The 21076-nt window shown below is 34.6% G+C and overlaps 2 protein-coding genes across 2 annotated transcripts; both read right to left on the reverse strand.

The window, feature by feature from the left end:
* Nucleotides 1–4435: 4435 nt before the first annotated feature.
* LOC125261151 (urokinase plasminogen activator surface receptor-like) lies at nt 4436–19509 on the reverse strand. Its single transcript, XM_048179754.1, has 5 exons — nt 19447–19509; nt 9964–10083; nt 5184–5312; nt 4882–4992; nt 4436–4766 (listed from the first exon to the last, which is right to left on the reverse strand). Exons 1-5 carry the CDS (start codon nt 19493–19495, stop codon nt 4567–4569), a joined length of 609 nt encoding a protein of 202 aa, XP_048035711.1. The 5' UTR covers nt 19496–19509; the 3' UTR covers nt 4436–4566.
* Nucleotides 17274–19431, reverse strand: LOC125261167 (urokinase plasminogen activator surface receptor-like). The gene is made up of 5 exons (XM_048179774.1): nt 19421–19431; nt 18945–19120; nt 18580–18702; nt 18279–18386; nt 17274–18147 (listed from the first exon to the last, which is right to left on the reverse strand). The coding sequence occupies exons 1-5, from the start codon at nt 19429–19431 to the stop codon at nt 17957–17959; spliced, it is 609 nt and encodes a 202-aa protein (XP_048035731.1). The 3' UTR covers nt 17274–17956.
* Nucleotides 19510–21076: the final 1567 nt, after the last annotated feature.

Raw genomic sequence — 21076 nt, forward strand, 5'->3', positions numbered from 1 at the left:
TCAGCAGTCATCAAGCTTGTACACACTGGTAACTCACTCACAGACAGAAAGATGTAGCCTTTAATTCCACCACGCTAAAAAAAATCAAACCGTACCATTCTCATTTTGGCACGCACTTGCAACGTGGTTTATCTCAAATCTGACAACGCATATGCATCTATAATATGCTAATGTATATCGACGGATACGCATTCTGGGTTCCCCTAGACTTTGTTCAACACGAGTGCCGTACATACTGTCATCACCTAGGTGTTTATAGTGCACAAGCGCAGGAAATGTTGCTTCCCAAACTTTTTAGTACCCTCTCTCTTCTACTTCAGTCACACCTTTACCATTAAGGGACAATATTTGCCACCTAAATTGATTTTCCAGTGCATATTTTTACCTTTATGAGTAACTTTATAAAATAAATAATGTTTTAAATAAAAAATGTTCACTAGAGAAATATGCAATGATGGTAAAACCAAGTAAACCCACCAGTAGGTGGCAGCAAGTCACTGTTTTTATGAGTGAGTCATCGAATCATTCATTCAGTAACGAAGAAAGTGGCTGTGAATGAATCATTGAATCATTAACTCTCACGAATCAAGATTTGTTCAAAGCCGCAGAATTGTCCGCGAAACAGACGTGTGTTGTAGTTCTGCTGTGGTTTTCGTCAGAACTATTATTTCATTGCAAAATAGAGTAAATACTGACAGTACTGTGTTTAAAATGTAGGCCTACATTTTATTTTTGACCTATTGTATATTAATGTCACGTTTGCAGTCATGTGGATATTTGGGAACAATTGCATTCTTGCTCATTATCATCATTAAATACAAGAACTCATAAGGTATGTTTTTGTATCGGAGAAAGTTTGAGTCTTAAATCGAAATTAATCCATTATCTGTGTCTATATTTGTTCTTCATGCGAGTAAGTGCTAAATCCCTACTTTTACAAAGGTGCATTGTCGAGAACGACAGTAATTTGAGGCAGCAGATTCTGCACGCAATCTATCATATTCATGCTGCTTGTGTGGATACGGTCATTTTTGACTGCAAATGATGAGGCAATTTGATTAAATGTACTGGATTTACGACATTTTGGTGGTTGGAAATACATGCCCGATTTTAATATTATTTTAAGTTAGAATTAAATGAAATACTCAGCATTGGTTAGCGTACCCCCTTTTGTCACCTCACGTACCCCCAGGGGTACGCGTACCCCAGTTTGGGAACCACTGGTTTAAACTAAACTTATCTGAGCTTTGCCAATTTAAACATTCAAGTACAAGAAGACGCAAAAGAGATCTCAGGCTTGCTGTAAGGATTTGTGTGTGCACCCATCCAAAGCGCACAAACCCATGTCTCAGACAGCGCACAAATATTTAGTTCTCTTCAAGTCTTGGGCTTAAAATGGACAAATTCACACAAAAATTATGTCAACATGCCCATCTTGTTGAATATCTTATAGCAAACATAGTTGGTTATGTCTTAAGTGAACATAAACAGTCCAGAAAGATAACACATGTGTACAGTATCAGTGTACCGGAGCTGTGCATTAGGTCTTAAAGTGACAGCAGCCTAATATTCTTGCTGTCTGCAATTAAACAACAAAAGGCAAGGAAATCACTCACTGCTCTTGAGCTCTTGGCTGAATAACTTTTGTAACTTTAATAATGATTAATCTTTATTTTGTACAGTGAAGATTATATGCAATTGTGGCCAGGGGTGGCCCAGCTGAATTTCAATAAATTCATTTAATTTAAACAAAATCCCAAAAAATTATAAAGTTAAAGAATGCCTGACTACGCCACTTTGGGAATTTCACCCAAAGAATCTCAGAAAACTCTGCACAGGTCCCCTACCCAGTGGCAAGCAAAACATGGAGACACAGGTATCAAACAAATCTTTTATTAAAGTAGCATAAAATCAATAAAATGAAAACATCAACTCTCAACAAGACTAACACAGTCTTCGATCACTCAAGATGTCATGGAGCTGCGGCCTAAATTATAGGGGAAGACTCTCCATTAATAAATGGCTCTTAATCTACACATCACACTCACATACCAAAATAAAGACCCCAGTGCATGCCAAAGACCACAGCACACAATGAAGAAACACCACCACCATCTAAAGAGGAAATCGTCGACCCTGGTCAATAGAGGCCAGCAGCTCCTAGAGAAAACACTCAAACACATACACACACACACACGAAAGAGATTAATACAAATTGTTCTAGATCACAACCTACACGAATATTAAACAATTCACTAACTCAATATCACAATATCGATATTGTGAAATAACAATTTCACAATATCAAGAAAGACTCAAATACAAAAACTCAACACAAAAACAAATTAAATACAAAAGATTAACAAACTACAAAAAGGGAAGCAAAATAGCTTATACACAAAATAAATCAGACTGATTTGGAAAGATGAATAGAAAAAAAAAAAAGTTTACAAAAACACAAAATAAAGACTCAACTTTCAGAAACAAAACATGAACACAAAAACAAAATCTGTTGGCATGGGACATGACCATGACCCAACGAACAGAGACTCAAAGTTTGACCTAGAACGAGACAGCGGTGACTCCACTGCGAGGATATTATCAACCCTACAATATGCGCAACCAAAAGAGATACAATTTACTTGCAACGATCTACAAAATAGAATAAAAAAGAAAATAAACTGCCACTTACCAAACGAGTACTGCGGGAACTGGATGAGGCCAGAAGATTAAATACACAGCCTATATGCAACAGCCGATGCCCGTACGCAAAACATTAACTGAAATGAAAACACAAATTGTGATTCGCAGCACTTCCACAGCTGATAAACATAAAAATAAACCGCATACCTGGGGCCCCGTTTCAGAAAGGAGGTTAAGTGAAAACTCTGAGTATGTTAACCTTGAAATGAGGGAAATATATTTAAATGAGGGAAATATATTTTTTATACTCAGTGTCAGTTACCATGGTAACTTACTCTGTGAACCTAACCTGGTCGGGAGCAGGTTTTCTTCGATAAACCCAGAGTTTCTTTCGGTCTCCTCCCCCTTTTTAAAGTTTTACATAAGTAAAATTATAAATATGTCAGTGTGGTAATAAAAATAATCTTAAAGCAAACAGAAAAGAAGATTATTTGGAGTACTAAGTGCAGTAGCCCCACCCACCAATGTCACACAAGGTTAAAAACAATACTCATGATTAATGGCTTCAGTGGTGTAAGCAGTAGCATGTTAGCCCAACTTGTGATGCGATAGACATTAGTTCGAATCCGCCTTGTGCCGAGCATGCTCTTCTCCCTTTTCCCATCAATAAAATCAATTACCCTATGTTATTATTGCATCCTGTTAATTTACAATACTAAGGTGCAAATATTATGTATCTGCCACTAGCCAGTATAACATATAAATAGCATCTAATTACTATTTACACTCATTGCAAAGAACTGCTACTTTTAGCCTACATGATAAATAGAACATAATTTGCAAAATAAAAAATGCACTTAAATTATTTTTCTTCTTTTTTTGCATGTGGGATACCGTGAAAATGAATATTAGTTCAATAACTTACCGTTCTGCCAGTTTTCATCTTTGATATTATAACAGTGATAAGAATTAAACTTGCATTGACTCAGAAGTATCCGGATGTCCTTTTGTCACGTGCTGTTGCCATGGTGAATCGTAATATCGGAGCTCCATTGATGATGGTCGTGGTGCACGTGCTTAACTCCGAATCAATCTACTCAGAGTTGATTGAACTAACACAATTCAGCTCTTCTGAAACAGAAAACTCAGAGTTTCCCATTTCAGGGTAAATCAACTCAGAGTTCAACTTTTAACTCAGAGTTGGTTGAACCTCCTTTTTGAAACGGGCCCCTGGAGGAGGACAGATGCAGTCACATTCATCAGCCGAACAGGGCAGCCGCGGCAAAACGCCAAACATAGAATTGACTGTATGCACAGCTGCTCTCCTAGCAATGCACAGACCAAATGCAAACGCAAGTAAACTAACACATACTAAATTAAAAACAAGCAAATGCAATGCATCAAAAGCTGGATTAACCCACCTTTACCGACCCACAGTCACGTTCAGCAGGACAACAAAAGCCAAACCACTTCCGGGAAATGACGCCTGCCCAGGTACATAAGCCAATGACTTTTATAGACAATACTAATCAATGATGCAAAAGAATGCCTGCCCTAGCACCTTTGTATTAAGAGTGATATATATATATATATATATATATATATATATATATATATATATATATATATATATATATATATATATATATATATATATATATATATATATATATATATATATATATATATATTTATTGATATTTATATACAGTATATGTCAATTTTATTATTGCAGTATGGTTTTCAGACTTTTTTACAGATTGACAAGCTTTATTAAATATGACCCCAGGAAAAAGGTGATGTAGTATTTTATTTCATAAAATGTCACATCAGAATTTTACAGGAAAAAAATCACCAAAAATACAAACACAAGCTCTATATTCAGTACAGTGTGTCTGATTGTAGGATGAAGAGCTGCTGGATTCAGTGCAGCAGGAAGTAGGAGAGCAGAGAACAGCAGAGGAACAGGAAGCTCTGGGAGACACTCTGAGCACCGTTACACAGGTTCCCCTCACAACATGAGATGTCCTGAACATTAGGTACATTATGAACTGATGTTGTGTCATTACAAAGTGATTTAGACACACAGCCTTTTACAACAGTTGACCGGCCTCCAGAAGTCTCTGATGAAAAGAAAGAAAACAAAGGCTGATTCAGAAGCTGGACATTGGTATATGTGATCTGTGTCGTTTAAAAGATCATGACTTTAATCTTCTTCTACCTTTTCCAGATTCTCACCTGTTGCTTTAACACAGCGGTCTTCAGTCCCTGAACAGCTCACTATGTTGGAGCAGCTCTGTCCATCACAGGAGAAACACTTGTTTCCATTGGGGACGTTACTGCTGGGATCTATACAGAGGGAAAACAAGTATATATATATTTTTATTTTATTTTCTGTCAAAACAACACTCCTTTAGCTGCTCCAATCAGTTCACAACAGAAAGCCACACCCTGCATTTTATTTCCTGATTGAATGTCCTCTGGAAGTAAAATGAGTGATGACTTTAAAGAAGATCAGTTGCTCATGGTCAATTCAATACCTGCATCTTGGAGGTTACACTGGTCTGTGTTACAGCAGGAAGCAGTTGTCTTTACAATGCCGAAGTTCAGGGACAAACTTTGACAGGCAGGAGCACAATCTTTATTTGTCACTTTTGATCGAATGTCACCTAAAAACATGAATGATACAGGAAAGACCAATTAAACTGCACATTATTTTGATGGAAAATGTATTTATAAATAAGGCAAAAATTATTTTTTTTAATTTCAAGCTATTTTTTAAATACAAAATCATAACAATCTGAGAGAAAACAAATTAAATATCTGGGGCCGTATTCACAAAACATCTTAAGGCTAAAAGTAGCTCCTAAATTGCTGATTTAGGAGAAACTCTTAAAAATAATGGGTGTGTCAGTCCTAATTTTAGGACTCCTAAATTTTTGCTCTAAGAGTATTTCACAAAGCATTTTAGCGTTAAAACTAGCTCCTAAATCTGTGAAACATTAGGAGTAGTCAAGAGGACTCCTAAGTCGCTACCCCGCTAGAAATTTTACGTTCCCAGAACATTCTCAGAACGTCCCCACTGGTGTTGAGTAACGTTCCCATTATGTTCACAGATGGTCACGATGTGGAGTTCTTTTAAGGTTTGGGGGACGTTATTTGGTGGACCTTCAGGGAACATTCAAGACATTCTCAGAACATTTAGGGAACCATACTTTATTTGGAAATGTTCTCAGAACGTCCCCGCTGCCCTTGTCAAAAACTTGACTAATAAAAGTGGCTGTTCAAACAAAAACTCTTTTCACTTAAACCTCTTTACAGGTATTTCCTGGATTAATATTATGAAACCTTTTCTTTAAATTGCAAATCTCTTGCATTAAGTCATTAAATGACAAAAACACACACATGAGCTAATGTAACTGCTGTATCACTGCACCAACAACTACACAGTTACTGTCTTTAAATAAAGCAACATACAGCAGAACATCAGTGTTTCTGGATCATCACTGACTGAAGCACAGGAGCTACCCTTCAGCACAATGGTGACACATAAAACTCAGATAACACAAACAACATTAAACAATAACAGGGGTTGTATTCACAAAACATTTTATCTTACCACTAAGAGTTCTCCTAAATAGCAGAAAAAGTTCTTAGCTAAGAGTTTTCTCTTAAAACCTATTCACAAAGCTGCTGAGACAAACTTTTACTAAGGAATAGACTGAAGTCTTAAGCTAAGAGTAAGGGCGGGGTTGACCTCATTGCTATGGAGTAAACACACAGTGATTGGCTGATGGGGAGGAGTCAGTGATTTAATCACAGAAATATTGTAGAATGAGGTGTCATGTTTTCATATTAAAATAAAGGTTTTAAAATACAAATGTTGTCATATTCAAATAAATGTTTTTTTTTATAAAAATGTTCCCACAGTCAAAATAAAATGTTGACATATTGTTGCCATAAAGGTTTTAAAATGTAGGCTAAGTGTCACTAATTAAACTATACAGTTAATTGTCCACCTCTTGGATGTCTGCATCTCAAGACAATGCAGAATTCAACCGACAAATTTGGGAGAAACACATTCAAACGGTCTTTCTAATCAGCACGAGAAGATATATATATATATATATATATATATATATATATATATATATATATATATTTTTTTTTTTTTAACTCTATTAAATTATTTGTAAGTGTGAACCCATGAAAACCACTGCCACAGGTAATCAGACAATATTTATTTATTTGTTAAAGATTAATTTTTGGCGTCTCATCATAGATTCAAATCTATAAATAATTTTTTTTTATTGCATTGCATTTTATTGCATTTATGAAGAAAAGGTTCAGCACCTAAGGCTCTGTCGCTATTGTCTCAGTGGTGTTCAGTGTCTTTGGGTGGATTAGGACTGTTTGTGATTTGGTCTTAGTGACTTAGGAGTCCTCTTGTCTACTTCTAACGTTTCACAGGTTTAGGAGCTAGTTTTAGCGCTAAAATGCTTTGTGAAATACTCTTAGAGCAAAAATTTAGGAGTCCTAAAATTAGGACTGACACGCCCATTATTTTTAAGAGTTTCTCCTAAATCAGCAATTTAGGAGCTACTTTTAGCCTTAAGATGTTTTGTGAATATGGCCCCTGATCTCTCTAGATATCTGCATCTTCACTTATTACAAACCACTCTGACTGTGTTTCTTTCATACAAATCTTCTTAATGAGGTGTTGATGTTTTATCAAAATTTATAGATATCACCGTTACGGAGGTAAGCGCTTGCTTTAGTTGGGCTCCTGACCCTTGACAATTTGACATTATTTTTTCTCCATTTGTTGTAACTGTGTTTTTCTAAAGCATTTGTTACTATAAACAATTGTGAGAAAATAAATATGATTAATTGGGTTTGGATGCTAAGTCATTGTTGTTGATTTGATCATCATACAGTGACCTTATTCACTGATCTTTGTGTTTTCTTTTATATAGACATATGATAATGCATAAGATCCTGTCCTTTTTTGAAAGTTTTTATCTTTATGCAGAAATTATTCAGACAGCGTCATGTAGATTCACACAGACATCAAGATTCTGCGTATGATCCTCAACAATGGTGACAAAATTTTCAGATAAACAGATTAACTCTGAACATCACAAAACAAGCTACTTAAGTCACAAAAAAAGATTTTTTTAGTGTCACTATTGTTGAGGATCATATGCTGATTCATGATGTCTGTGTGAGTCTGAAAGACACTGCTCAAAACTCTGTATAAAATATAAAAAAAAATAATAATAAAAAAGGAGGGAAAAAAAGTTGATGCAAAACTGACATTTAACACACTCATAGTTTAGACTCTGGAGAAGACCAGTGAATCATCAGCACTAAACAACCAAATTCATCTGATCAGACTTTCTCCTGCATCTTTTGCTATAACAAACATGTTTTGAAAAGTTAAAGCAGCCAAAGAAAATGTAATAATTAAATAGCAAAAATCAAGAGCCCATCTAAAGCAAACGCTCTCCTCTATAACGGTGACTTCAAACTTTATTATTTTCTATAAAACACACACACAGAAGGCGAAGTTCTTGTGCAACTTTGTCTAAAAGTGATGAAAATTATGAAATTTTACAGAACATTTGGGACATAAAACGTCCTCTTTTGGTAATGAAAGTGGTGCAGTTCAAGGTTCCTTATATGACTTTAGGGGGACGTTCCAATTTGGTTTATTTTTATGGTCACATAAGAACGTTACAATGAGGATATTTAGGACATTAAACTGAACGTTGCTACATGGTCTTCTGTTGGTCATCTAATAACGTTCCCGATATGAGTTTAGGGGAACGTTCTATTTTGGTTATTTTATGGTCGCGCAAGAACGTTACAAAGAGGACGTTTGGGAAGTTATCAGATCGTCCTATAGTGATAGTCCCCTAAACATTCCCAGAATGTCCTGAATGTTCCCTGAAGATCCACCAAATAATGTTCCCCAAACCTTAAAAGAACTCCACATCGTGACCGTCTCTAAACATTCTGGGAACGTTACTAGAGAATAACGAGAATGTTCTGGGAACGTAAAATTTTTAGCAGGACAACCTGTCACCTAGTAACGTTCCCAGAACGTTCAGAGACGGTCACGATGTGGAGTTCTTTTAAGGTTTGGGGAACGTTATTTGGTGGACCTTCAGGGAACATTCAGGACATTCTGGGAATGTTGAGGGTACTATTACTATAGGTTTTGATAACTTCCCAAATGTCCTCTTTGTAATGTTCTTGCATGACCATAAAATAACCAAAATGGAAAGTTCCCCTAAACTCATATCGGGAACGTTATTAAATCATCAACAGAGGACCGTGTGGGAACGTTCTGTTAATGTCCCAAATGTCCTCTTTGTAACGTTCTTTTTTTGACCATAAAATAACCAAAATGGAACGTCCCCCTAAAGTCATATAAGGAACCTTGAACTGCAGCACTTTCATTACCAAAAGAGGACGTTTTAGGAACGTCCCGAATGTTCTGTAAAGGTTCAGAAATTTCATCACCTTTTGAGAACTTTTAGGGAACATTGCGTAAGGTCCTGAGAACGTTGCCTTCTACGTGGGTAAGACCAAATCACAAACAGTCCTAATCCACCCAAAGACACTGAACACCATTGAGGCAATAGCAACAGAGCCTTAGGTGCTGAACCTTTTCTTCCCAAATGCAATACATTTTGATTTATAGATTTGAATCTACGATGAGACGCCAAAAAAAATCTTTAACAAATAAATAAAGATTGTCTGATTACCTGTGCCAGTGGTTTTCATAAGTTCACACTTACAAATGATCGAATAGAGTAAAAAAAAAAAAACACACACACATACATATATATATATATATATATTAACTGTATATACTAGTTTAATTAGTGACACTTAGCCTATATTTTAAAACCTTTATGGCAACAATATGGCAACATTTTATTTTGAATAGGGCAACATTTGTATTTTTAAACCTTTATTTTAATATGGAAACATGACACCTCATTCTACAATATTTCTGTGATTAAATCACTGACTCCTCCCTCATCAGCCAATCAGTGTGTGTTTACTCCATAGCAACGAGGTCAACCCCGCCCTTACTCTTAGCTTAAGACTTCAAGTTGGTCTCAGCAGGTTTGTGAATAGGTTTTAAGAGAAAACTCTTAGCTAAGAACTTTTACTGCTATTTAGGAGAACTCTTAGTAGTAAGATAAAATGTTTTGTGAATACGGCCCCAGAAATATATGTAGAATGTTCTGTGACTGAAATTGTAAATTAAGTCAAAACAGTAAATTTCAATCATATTGGACTTACCAACTTTTACCACTGCTGTTGAAGTCACACAATGAGAAGATCCAATGGGACATGTTTTTAACTTCTGATCTGCACAAGAACCCGTCAGACTCAAGCACTCATAACAGCTGAGAGAGTGTCCTTTAATAAAACAGAGAGAGATGCATCAGTGATCTGTTATTATTCTCAGTAACATCACAAACATTATTTGTCTTTGTACCTGCAGTAAAAAGAATGAAGAGAAGAAAAACAGAGATTTGCAGATCCATCTTTGATCAGGAGGAGAATGAAATAACATCTGTTTCAGAGCTCATTTTATAGATTCTCAAAAGGGGAGGATCTTCATGAGAAAGTTTAACAGTAGACATTTCTTGAAACAGAAACTTCAGCTTTCATAATTTACTTGCTAATGATAAATGATGACTATAAAGAATGAATACTGTACGTCATCTTAAACCAACCTTCTAAAAGGGATAGTTGACCCAAAAAAATCATTTATTTATTTAATCATGTCATTCAAAACCTGTATGAATTTCTTTCTTCTGTGGAACACAAAAGTAGATTTTCTGAAAAGTGAGTGTGTTTTTGTGTACAGGCTTGGCTATATTTCTGAGAGCCAAGTGTGTTTAAAAAAAAGTTATTGTGTTACACCTACACAGTGTGGGAGTGGGACAAAAAAAATAAAAATAAAATATGGGTCTGGAGAGCACTCCTAATCTTTTGATATATCAAGATATTCTAAACAATATTTCAGTACAGACCTATTGAAAATAACCACCTGCAAGCAGTGATTTTTTTTTAAATTATAAGCTCATAAATATTTTAGAACATCTCCTGTATGTATATCAGTGAAAATATCCTGTGTTTTCAGCAGGAAATGTTTCTTTTAGTTTTTCTTTAATAAAATTTAGCTTTTTGTATGTGATAATCAACAACATAAATCTGTATTCAAAATTTTAAAAAATGTATTACATGTTAGATCAAATGTCATCGAGGATCCTTTAGTCATTGCACGTGATTTTTTGGCCACAAACAGATGTAAGGGAAGTGTTGTGGTTGTTCCTTTTCTTTTATGGTTACTTGTTTTGCAAGAGAAAAAACCCTCTGATCACTGAATGTCTTTAGCCCGATACTGTGCCCTGAATGTTAATCAGTCATACACAATAGAGCCAAATGAAAAACACATCATCTAAACTCTTTTATGAATTTATTTTAGAAACTTTTGTTAAAACAATTACAAACTTGTAAATGTTTGTGGGCGCATGTGAGTCTGTGCAATGTGGGTTCGTGTGTAACACTTCACAGTTCTTTGGAAATCAACGAGTGGAAAAACAAACATGATCTTTCTTGTAAGTCTCTATAGAGAGTGTATGTTAAATGTTGTAAATGTAAATATTTTTTAGCATTTAGGTTATCTTCCCAGTCTGCAAAAGAGAAAAATGGATGAGTTTGTTGCGTAAATGTCAGATGGAATGTTTTTTTTTATTTTTTTTTAACAAAGACAGATTTATTTGTGCAATAAATTACAGATACAAATAGCCTGTATGTGTCACGGGCTGCATGGTTAGCGTGATAGTCTAAAAGATGATGCTTGATGCAGAATGACGATAAACGAAAACAACAAATACAGATCCACACAATCCACTTAACTTTAACACAAGACGGTGAACAGAAGAGAACTGAAGGCTTATATACACAGAGGCAGGAAATTAACTGAAAAGAGAAAAGGTGTGATGCTAATAGATGCTAAAATAGAGAGAGCTTTGATGAAAACTAAGCAAATGTAATTACTACAATAGTAAAATCTTACTAGAAATTACATAAAAAGAGGAAAACTTTGGTTAAAAAATTACATTTTAATTTTAATAATAAATAATTTTAAGCTCAGCTGTCACGTCAAAAGCAGCAAAGGATACATCTGTGCTTCCTTAAAAATCAACTTGTAAGAAATCCTTTGGATTGTATTGATAAAGCTGATCTTCTGCAGTAGAATCACAGTGCTGCTGTAATCAATAATGTAAATCAGAGATTGGGCTCTAAATGAGTTCAGTGATTCAGATCAAATAATGATCATGTGAAAACTTATAATTCAGTTACAACAACCCAAACAAAATCTAATATTAAAAAGCAAACTCAACTAAAGCAAACACTGATCTCTGTGATGGTGATTTTAAGATTTTCGTTGGTGATTCTGCTTGTTAACATCAGATCACCTTCCTGACACATTTACTGTGTTAATCATAACACAGTGAATGTGTCAGAATTAAAGGGGTCATGACATGACAAATCAAATTTTTCTTGAGCTTTTGATATATAAGAGGTCATCATACTATAAGAATATCCTGTAAGTTTTAGAGCTGAAAACTTCCTTGTTAGTCCAATAAAAGCTTTAATTGACACCAGACCCAGAAAACAACAGGATTTACAAAGTGGGGATCTATGACGTCAAAGGGCAGCAAGCACTGCAGAAGAAGTTCAACGCCTACTTCATTCCTGCCTGTTTAGCCCCGCCCACCGATTCGTGCATGACATGCAATATAATAGGTAGCCTAGACCAGAGAACCCAAGAGGCGACACTTTGATACTTTTTGGGTAACAACCACTAGATGGCGCTCCGGCAGTGCGGCCGCCATTATGGGGTGAAAATACTAACTGGACCATAGAATCCTTCACATCTTCACAATTTCACTGCCAAATCAGAAGCGCAATAGAACAGTTTTTTTTTTTTTTTTTTTTTTTTTTTTTTTTATTAAGTCATCAGTAAATTGTATGGCTCCTACACTGTAAAAAATCCTAATTTTATGGAAAATAACTGTGATTTCTTTTTTTTACAGTCATTTTCTTTTATTTTAAATTATACTTAAAACTCTGCAAAATTACAAACAATGTATGTAAATTAACAACTCGACTGTTATTTTATGTGTTATGACATTAATGAAAAATTACAGTAATTCACATTTTTTTTACTGAAACTTTACTGTATTTTTATACAGTATTTTTTTCTGTTTTCTTAAATTACAAACAAATGTATGTAAAATTACAAAAATAATCAGTAAATAAACAGTAACAAAACAGTTAAATGGTAAAACGGTCAAATGAATGGCAGCCAAAAAACCCGTAGAATTAAAGAAAAATATCCTAATTAAATAAACCGAAAAACTTTTACAGGTATTTCCTGAATTATTACGATCAAATACCTTCACTTTAAAAGCGTAAAAAAAATGCTTTTTTGTGACTTTAGTAGCTTGTTTTGTGACGTGAGTTGATCTGAATTTTTTTGTCACTATATTGTTCAGATTCATACACTGATTCTTGATGTCTGTGTGAGTCTGCATGACCTTAACAGAACATTTTCTGCATACATTTTTTTATAGTATTACAGCACTGCAAAAATTTTGGCATTATAAATTACAACTGATATTACCGACTTGATGAGTCTCAAAATTGTATTATAATGATGCTCACAAGCCCTAGGTGCAGTTCGGTTAGATATCAATCATATTTGTGGAAACATTGGTATGGGTGCCTGTTAAGACTCTCATGAATCAAAATATGTTTTTATGTATCTATTCCTTTTGTTATATTGTTGGTCTTGTTGTTGGGTCTAGAGCCTGTAATAAAAGTTTATATAATATATTAAACAATTCATTTACAGACCAGACTCTGCTATCAGTGATTCAAAACACTTTATGATGATTATCATCACTTAAAAAGTAACCAACATCATCTGATCTGAGAACTTTTTTTCTTTTTTGCTATAACAAACATACAGTTAAAGCAATCTGAGAAATACTAATATTAAAGTGTCAAGGGTCAAGAGCTCAACTAAAGCAAGTACTGACCACCAGAACGGTGACTTCAAACTTGATTATTTTATTCAATAAAACATCAACATCTAAATCTCTGTTAATTCTTAATAATAACTTTAATATGAAATAAAGTCTGGATTGTAATAAGTGAAGATGCTGAGATCTTGAGAGATCTGTTAGTGTTTCATGTTCTGTTGGGATTTAGAGGGTTTCTATCGTGTGTTTTGTGGGTCACTGTTGTGCTGGAGAGTAGAGCCTGTGCTTCAGTCCAGGATGAGCCAGAAAACATCAATGTTATGCTGCATGTTGCTTTATTTCAGAGGCAGAAACATATAGTTACAGTCATTCATTCATGTGTGTTTTTTCTGGTTAAATACAAGAAATTTGCCGACCACTAGATCTGAATTGTAATATATTGTACGTTTTAATGGATCACGCTACAAACATAATGATCTTATAATAACGTTTTTACAAAGGTTGTGAAAAAAAGTGGAAGATTTAAAAGTGTGTAAAGTAAACTGTAAAAAGGATTTGATGATCACTAGTGATAGTATTTTATTCTGTGTTGTCATCATTCAGGTTGAATTTCAGCAGTTTAAAAACAAAAAAAGAAGCTGATATTACCAGAAACTAGTGGACTTGCTTTCACCACAAAATGGCGGAAATAAAGGGGTTTTGCTGGGCGCAGGTGTTTCAGTGGAACTTTCTATTGAGTGTCACTTCTTGTTAGTGTAACGTTAAGTAACATAGACCTACGTGGTGCTAAACCAGATCGAGCTACCAAGCAATAAACATGCCTTGAGGATTACAAAATATTGTGCAGGACCTGGACTCGACAGTAACGCAACATGTGAGTAACAGTTAATCTGTTATTTAACGGTGATTAAATTATATAAAGAAAGTGATCAAAGAAAGCCCCTTTGCAATCGTTGGAGCAGCGCGCGCTGAAGCTGTCAATCAAACAGCGCGAGTTTATCAGTGATGCGCAAAACTCACGTTTTATTCAACAAATCTCTTAATTATATCGCGTTTGCACTGTTAGTGAAGATGAAAGCATTTGTTAGTGTACAGTAATTGAGTTGTAATGACGAGATCACTGCTTTCATGCGCTCAACATGTCTGTGATCGACTACAATGTTCATCTCTACAACCTTTCATGCCACAATCTAAATATAATGCCATAGATCTAAATGTAATGCAACACTTTTCACGATTAGTTAACCTTGAGAGCTGTAATAGTAAAAACGCGCTAAAAGAGAGAGTAATACTTGACCATTTCATATGCAAAGATGTCAGCCAATCACAGCAGTGGGCGTTTACACTGAAGTCTCACAGCAGACACGCCCCTTAAAACAGAGCGTTCAAACCAGAGGGCTAAAATCAGGGTAGGAAAAATGCCTTTTATTTATAAATTATGACAATTTTGGATGTAAAAAGCATACTAACATTATAAGTGCACCCCAGGAAACATTATAAAACAATAAACCAACACAGTTCATGACCCCTTTAATTAATCATAAGCTCTTAAAGCGTTAGTTCAACCAAAAATTTAAATTCTGTCATCATTTACTCACCTCTTCTCACCCTTTGTCGTTCCAAATCTTAATTTCGTTCATCTTTGGAACACAAAAGAATTTTTTTAAAAATAAAATCTGAGCATCTTCTGTCCCTCCATTGGCAATGATGCAACTACCAATTTGACGCTTCAAAAAGTTCATTAAGAGATTGTAAAATGAATCCATATGAATTGAGCATTTTAGTCCAAAGACACACTGTCACTTTATATGATGAACAGGATTGGATTTTTCTGTTGAAAAATCAGGTACATTTAGCAATATAGAAGGTGAATTATGTATATTATGATGTTATGATAATGCCTTTCTCCACTGACGTTTTAAGTTGTTCAAAGCATTTCTAAGGATGCTGGTCATTAGAAGGCAGCTGTCTGACTGTGAAATGGCGAATGTGAACATGGTTTGTGTAACATTATAGCAACACATTATTAGCTGTTTAATAACATAGTCGAGCAAAAGGCTAATCATATTAATTACTGTTATGTGTCCGACATTGTAGAGAGCGATATGTAAAATGCATTACCATTCTGATACATTGACTTATAGATGAGCCTGTATAATTCACTCTTCCTCATCTTCTTCTGAATCAGTTTCTGGTACAAACATATATGGCTGATTAGTTACATTCAAGATATTTTAGAAATTATTTTAATAGGATTTTTTTTTTTTGTAATTTTGGTGATCAAAGATGATTTTTAAGGGATGAAATGGGGGACTTTAACATGAGACAATGAACAGAATGGAGCTGAAGGCTTATATACACAGAAGCAGGTAATCAACTGAAAAGGAAACAGGTGTGATGCTAATTAATGACTATGGCTACATCCAAAAACGTAGTCTGCTGACTTGGGCTGCATCCGAAAACAGGAAAATGCTGCCTTCAGAGGACACATTTCAAGGTAGGAAGGCATCAAGGCACATCCAAATCCAATGTTAGCTTCACTTCCTGTTTCCTGAGATACCTTCCTCTGATCGATTTTTGAAGGCAGCATAGATGCATCCTTCACTGCCTTTGATATCCCACAATCCTGTGCTTTCCCTTCTGTGACAGTTGAGCTAGAAAAATAAAGATGGCGCCTGAAAGTTGCGCTTATATGTAAATGTGCATGTTTAAGCAACATTTTAATTTTCTAGTGCAAAATTACTACTGTATCTATTTAAATATTTGTTTGGTTCTCACCATAGCTTGCACTATATTGTGGTAGATCATTAAACTGTTATGCTGGCTCAAAAGTCTGTCCGAAGTCAGTTTCGTGAGGTGCCTTCATGCACAAATGCTGCCTTACAAGTCATTGCCTGATAGGGCAGCGAGGCAACAAGTCAGCTGCCTAGGTTTTGGATGCAGCCTTCTTTCCTCGCCGCCTTATCAGGTAATGACTTTGCAGGCACACTGTAAAAAAGAAAAAGTTAGTTCAACTCAAATTTTAGCAGTCATTAGAGTATTAATACATTGTCTATTTTGATCAATATAGGGCACATTTCTTATAGGTCACTTTTTCAAAACTCATCACACAGTTCTCCTAAACAACATTCAGCTTAGAACAGCAGCAAATTTCACATTCAAAATAAACTAACAAAAACACAAAAACATGTCTCAAACCAAGGCATTCTTACATAACACAAAGATTGTGTATTTCAATATGGTATTACTGTAGAAATGTAGCAAATTGTTGTCTTCAGTTTTTTAAATTATGTTATTGTTTTGAACTTACGTTTAACTGGTCTTCATATCTTCACTAATCATGAGTTCATGTTGAAGTAGACTATTAATTCAGGTATTATTACATGATTATTCACCTTTATTGTAAAGCGTTGCCCATTACAATCAGATAAATAACAAATTGTGTTATTGCACTTGTAAATTTTGAGCAGAACACAAGCAGCAATTATGCAGCAAGTTACATTTCCACTGTTGCCGCATCACCATTTAAATTAAAATGCTAAATTTGAATTCATCATACTGTCAGTTGACTTCTCTAATGAGACACAGAACCTGTTCTTCTACACAAAAATCCATCAGACTCATGCACTTTTTTTGTACATATTTGATATGGTGATGATATGGTACATGATATGGTGGTGATGACCAGTTTTGACTACTTTCCATACTATTTATAAGTAAAAAATATTTTAGTTGCTTGATCTTAATCAGAAGTAGAACTTTTATTTGTCCTTTTGAGTCATTCAGTTTCTCTCTGCACAGGAGCCAATACACCTGCAATAAGATGTGTGCAATAAGTCTGTTTTTTGGGGGGTTATTTTGTACTGTCATATGCATAATGATAATGATAAAAGGAAAGAACAGTGCAAAATAAGTAAGGGAACAAAAAGAGAAACTATGGGAGGAAACCAGATTTCTCCTTCTTTACGTAATTCTTACATAAATCTTCTTAACAAATTTTATTTATTCATTTTTTTGAAGAAATAAGATATCATTTGAACATTTGAACTTCTTTACTGCATGAAAAGCTTTACTAAATATGACCCCAGGAACAAGGTGATGTATTTTATTTCATAAAATGTTACTTTTGCTGCAAAAAATCACATCAGAACACCAAAGATAGTACAGTGAAAATAAAAGCTCTATATTCAGTACAGTGTATCTGATTGTAGGATGAAGAGCTGCTGGATTCAGTGCAGCAGGAAGTAGGAGAGCAGAGAACAGCAGAGGAACAGGAAGCTCTGGGAGACACTCTGAGCACCGTTACACAGGTTCCCCTCACAACATGAGATGCTCGCAAAATTAGGAACCGATGATGCGGCATCGCACATGGATTTAGACGCACAGCCTTTTAAAACAGCTGACTGTCCTCCCACAGTTGCTGATGAAAAGAAATGAAAGGTTGTTTCAGTCTAAGCTGGACATTGGTATATGTGATCTGTGTCAAATGTTTAAACCTAAGAGAGTTTAAAAGATAATTACTTTAATCTTCTTCCTTTTCCAGATTCTCACCTGTTGCTGTAATGCAGCGGTCTTCAGTCCCTGAACAGTTCAATATGTTTGAGCAGCTCTGTCCATCACAGGAGTAACATGTCTTTCCATTGGGGACATTAGCGTAATCTACAGGAGGAAAACAAGTATTGTTTTATTTTAATTTCTGTACAAAACATCTAATAAAACACTCCTTTAGCTGCTCATCCATTCATGACAGACAGGACGCACCTTCGTTTTATTTTCTGATTGAATGTCATTTGTAAGTAAAATGAGTGTTGACTTTAAAGAAGATAGTTATTTGAATATTGAAGTACAATACCTGGAGCATCATTGGTGTTACACTGGTCTGTATTACAGCAGGAAATAGTCAACTTTGAACTGCCGGTATTCAGGGACCCATTTTGACAGACAGGAGCACAATGTTTAATCTTCTCTTTAGTACCTAAAAAACATGAATGATACAGGAAAGACCAATTCAACTGGAAAACTGATTTATAAATATGTCCAAATGAGCTATAAAAATATTTAAAGATATTTAAAATATCAAAACCTGAGAAAACAAATGATCACAAATGTAGAATATTTTGTAATTGAAATTTTACATTTTGCCAGAAAAACAACTAAATAATAGCTGCATCTCCATCAGTCAAATGTAACAGTCAATTTCAATCATATTGGACTTACCGTTTTGTGGCACAGCTGTTGAACTCAAGCACTGAGAAGATCCACCAGGACATGTTTTTACCGTTTGACCTGCACAAGAACCTGTCTGACTCTTGCACTCATAACAGCTGAGAGAGTGTCCTGTAGTAATAAAACAGAGACAGTTAGAGCGAACATCGAATGATGTGTATTTAACACTTTACAATAAGGTTCATTAGTTAACTACATTAGTTAACATGAACTAATAATGAACTGCACTTACAGAGCATTTATTAATCTTTGTTAATGTTAATGCCAACATTTACTAATACATTATTAAAATCTTGTTAACATTAGTTAATGCACTGTGAACTAACATGAACAAACAAAGAACTGTATTTTCTTTAACGTTAACAAAGATTAGTAAATACAGTAACAAATGTATTGCTCATGTTATATACTAATGTTTAACTAATAAAACTTATTGTAAAGTGTTACCTGTATTTGCATTTAAAAACATCACAAACATTATTTGTCTTTGTACCTGCAGTGAAAAGAATGAAGAGAAGAAAAACTGAGATTTGCAGATCCATCTTTGATCAGGAGGAGAATGTAATAATGTGCTTGTTTCAGCATCAATTTATAGCTTAGCACAAGAGGAGGATCTTCATGAGGAAAAAAAAAAGAAAAAAGGAAATGAACCCGAAACTGCATCTTACATACATAATTTTAACTTAAAGTAATGCAGTATCTCGACTATTTTTGAGTTGAAACAAAGGTTATCTTCAAGTTGAGTTAGACAGCAGATGAAATTTCATTTCTAAGTTTAACCAGCTGAAAACAGTGTGTCTTCATTTACTCACCCTCATATCATTCAATATCTGTATAGCTATATTTCCATCCACCTATTTTTATGTGCGTTTTGGGATATTGTTTTAAAAACTGCTTGATGCAAATGCCAAGATGCGCATAAATTCTAAAAATGCACATAAAAAACTCATGCGCTCGTTTGAGTCGGATAAATATTCTATAAGAAATAAGAAAAGATATCGTTCATAAACTGGAAACACATTTTATTACTTTATTTTGTGGAACACAAAAGTAGATTTTTTGAAAAATGTGTGTATGCTCGTGTGTGTCTCCATAAAATAGTGGGGTTCAATGTTGTTTGGACCCAAACATTCTTTAAAATATATTCTTGTGTTCTGCAGAAGAAAGAAAATCATACTTCAATTTACACATGGATTTAGTTATTACTTGTTCATTTGTGAGTATGTAAATCTTTTGAGAAACCAGGTCAAGACTAGTTCTTTGAGCATTTTTACTTAAATATATTTTATTATAATATCCATGCATTTTCCAAGCTGCTTGTCTGATGTGTGATGGATTCTGGAGCATTTTGAGTAAAATATTCTTTATTTATTTCTCTTTATACATGTTGGGTAGAAAACATTAAGCGTTTAAAAAGACATTTGTCCAGAGAGACTTGCAAGATTAACATATTTATTTTCTGCAGTGACACTCACACAACCACAGACACCTCTGTCACACATACAGACCAAACATGACTTGACATGACATAAATATGTGTCCAGAGAAATCACACATGCTTGTGAGTTGTGACAAACATTGTTTAGACACTGTCTCAGAGAACAACATCAACTCTAATGTCTCCTTGAGCCCAATCGAATCAAAATGACGAAATAATGATCTGAGTAAGCTGGTTTTTAGCTCAGTAAAATTAAAGTTGCAACTTTGTGCCTGAGATCATCATAACAGTACTGAGGATCTGATGAGTAATGATCCAATATTATATATTGATATTAATAAAAAATAAAAAATATCAAAGCAAAAATCTAAATTTGTTACATTATATATTAGTCTTTGTTAACATAGTTATACACTTTTTTGTATTTTTATTTGTTAATACTAATAAAAATACAACTGTTCATTGTAAATCAGGTCCATTAAATAATATCAACAGACAAACACATTTTTTAAATGTGTGCCTCTAAAACTCTAAACACAAATCCACAACTTCTTACCCAATTCCCCATACGTCCTATTTTCAGGTCAAAATGAAGGTCTTCACTCAAAACCATTCAATCTTGCAGAAAAACCAAAATCTGCCCTAAGACATGACACACAAGTTTTACAGAAAACATTGAGAAAAT

This window comes from Megalobrama amblycephala, unplaced genomic scaffold (genome assembly GCF_018812025.1).
Source record: "Megalobrama amblycephala isolate DHTTF-2021 unplaced genomic scaffold, ASM1881202v1 scaffold338, whole genome shotgun sequence".
NCBI lineage: Eukaryota > Metazoa > Chordata > Actinopteri > Cypriniformes > Xenocyprididae > Megalobrama > Megalobrama amblycephala.